This window comes from Triticum dicoccoides, chromosome 2B (assembly GCF_002162155.2).
Source record: "Triticum dicoccoides isolate Atlit2015 ecotype Zavitan chromosome 2B, WEW_v2.0, whole genome shotgun sequence".
Classification (NCBI taxonomy): Eukaryota; Viridiplantae; Streptophyta; class Magnoliopsida; order Poales; family Poaceae; genus Triticum; species Triticum dicoccoides.
In genome coordinates this window covers 797170739-797172306 of record NC_041383.1, presented here as the reverse complement: position 1 = coordinate 797172306, position 1568 = coordinate 797170739, and the positions used below count along the sequence as shown (strand labels likewise).

Below are 1568 nucleotides of genomic sequence, written 5' to 3'. Positions count from 1 at the left end.
CACACAATTCACCTTCGTTGTCCTCCCTATGTCACACACGTTTACAAGTACGCACACACACACGTCGACTCCAACAGGCTGCTGCGAGTTTAGAGCTTCAGAGTCTGAACTCGCCCTCCTTCAGTCACCTGTAGATGCATCCGCAGGCATGACAAAATCATGAGCTAACAGATGCTCTATTTAACTTAACTTTGGTGAATCGAAGAGACGATTCTTCTCTGTGATCGACCGACCCAAGAGACCGAAGAGCGCAGAGGACGACATGACGGACACTATCGTGCAACAGCACCAAGCAAGATGTAGTAGAAATTTCGCCAACATAAACGCAGCTAAGAAAAACACCAACGGCAACGACTGAGACTGACACGACACGGAGATGTTACGTTGCTGCTCTAGCTGCTTGTCACCGTCGTCGACCGTCTCATAATCCTGATGCTCCTGCAGTCGGGGACGAACATGTCCCAGGGGAGGTCGCCGGCGAGCAAGATGTCGCCGTCCTCGTCCTTGTAGGCGACGACCAAGTCCAGCATCTGGCCAGCCAAGCCCAGGAGCGCCGCCCTGAGCTCCGCGTGCCCTCCGTAAGCCATCAGGTCCACCTTCCGCTGGTACCGGGCTCCTTCCACGCTCACCTTGACGTACTTGCTCTCCGCCGACGCGCCGCCGCTGCGCGGAGGGCCGAGCCGCAGCTCGGCGTCAACGGCCTCTCCCTCCATGGATGGGCTCGGGTGGATGGCCTGCAGATTTCCCAAAACAAGAGGTCGGAAATGGGGAGAGTAATGGCCAGCCTACGGCGAACGGGGCTGGCATCCTTCTTCTTGCTTAGGAAGGTGAGCAGAACACATACCGTCGAGGGTCGCGGGCGAGGATCGGCGCCGTGCCGACGGAGCCGGCGCTGGCCGACGGTCGTCCGTAGCTGGGGATAGCCGTCGCCGGAGCTCACCGATTCCATCGAGGGTAGTCGCCGGCGCCAGGTGGGAGGAATGAATACCGCCTGAGATCTGGGCTGTGAGCTGCTGCATATACTCCCTCCGTCCGAAAATACTTGTCATCAAAATGGATAAAAAGAGATGTATCTAAAACTAAAATATGTCTAGATACATCCCCTTTTATCCATTTTGATGACAAGTATTTCCGGACGGAGGGAGTATAATATAACCGGAGGAACGCGCGCGGCCGTTTCCTGTCCTGCCCTCCCTCTTCCTCACCCTCACCCTCACATGCTCGCTGCAGAGAATGGACAAGCGGTGTCATGCGCTTGCTGAGCCGAGAATGGCAGCCCAGTCATGGCGATATCTGGTTGCTGAGCCGAGAATGGCATGCATGCAGCTGGGCGCCACGGCTCTGCGTGGAGAAGAAGAAGGAGAAGGAGGCTGGGAACATGCATGCAGAGAAAAGAGATCCATCCGGGCGTTTTGGCCCTCGTTATGAAATGGAAATTCAGGTGGGCCGGGGAGGGGAGGGGAGCCACCAACAATTTCCATCCATCATCATATATGTACGTACTACGTCAGTACGTGTGCTCGCCTGGGCCGTGCAGTGGGCTGAATAGACAGTCGCTGCCTGCCTCT

The 1568-nt window shown here is 56.4% G+C and overlaps 1 protein-coding gene across 1 annotated transcript; it reads right to left on the bottom strand.

Moving 5' to 3' along the window:
- Positions 1-212: 212 nt before the first annotated feature.
- On the bottom strand, positions 213-949 carry LOC119361472 (auxin-responsive protein IAA14-like). Its single transcript, XM_037626662.1, has 2 exons — positions 845-949; positions 213-734 (listed from the first exon to the last, which is right to left on the bottom strand). Exons 1-2 carry the CDS (start codon positions 947-949, stop codon positions 393-395), a joined length of 447 nt encoding a protein of 148 aa, XP_037482559.1. The 3' UTR covers positions 213-392.
- Between the last annotated feature and the right edge of the window lie 619 nt (positions 950-1568).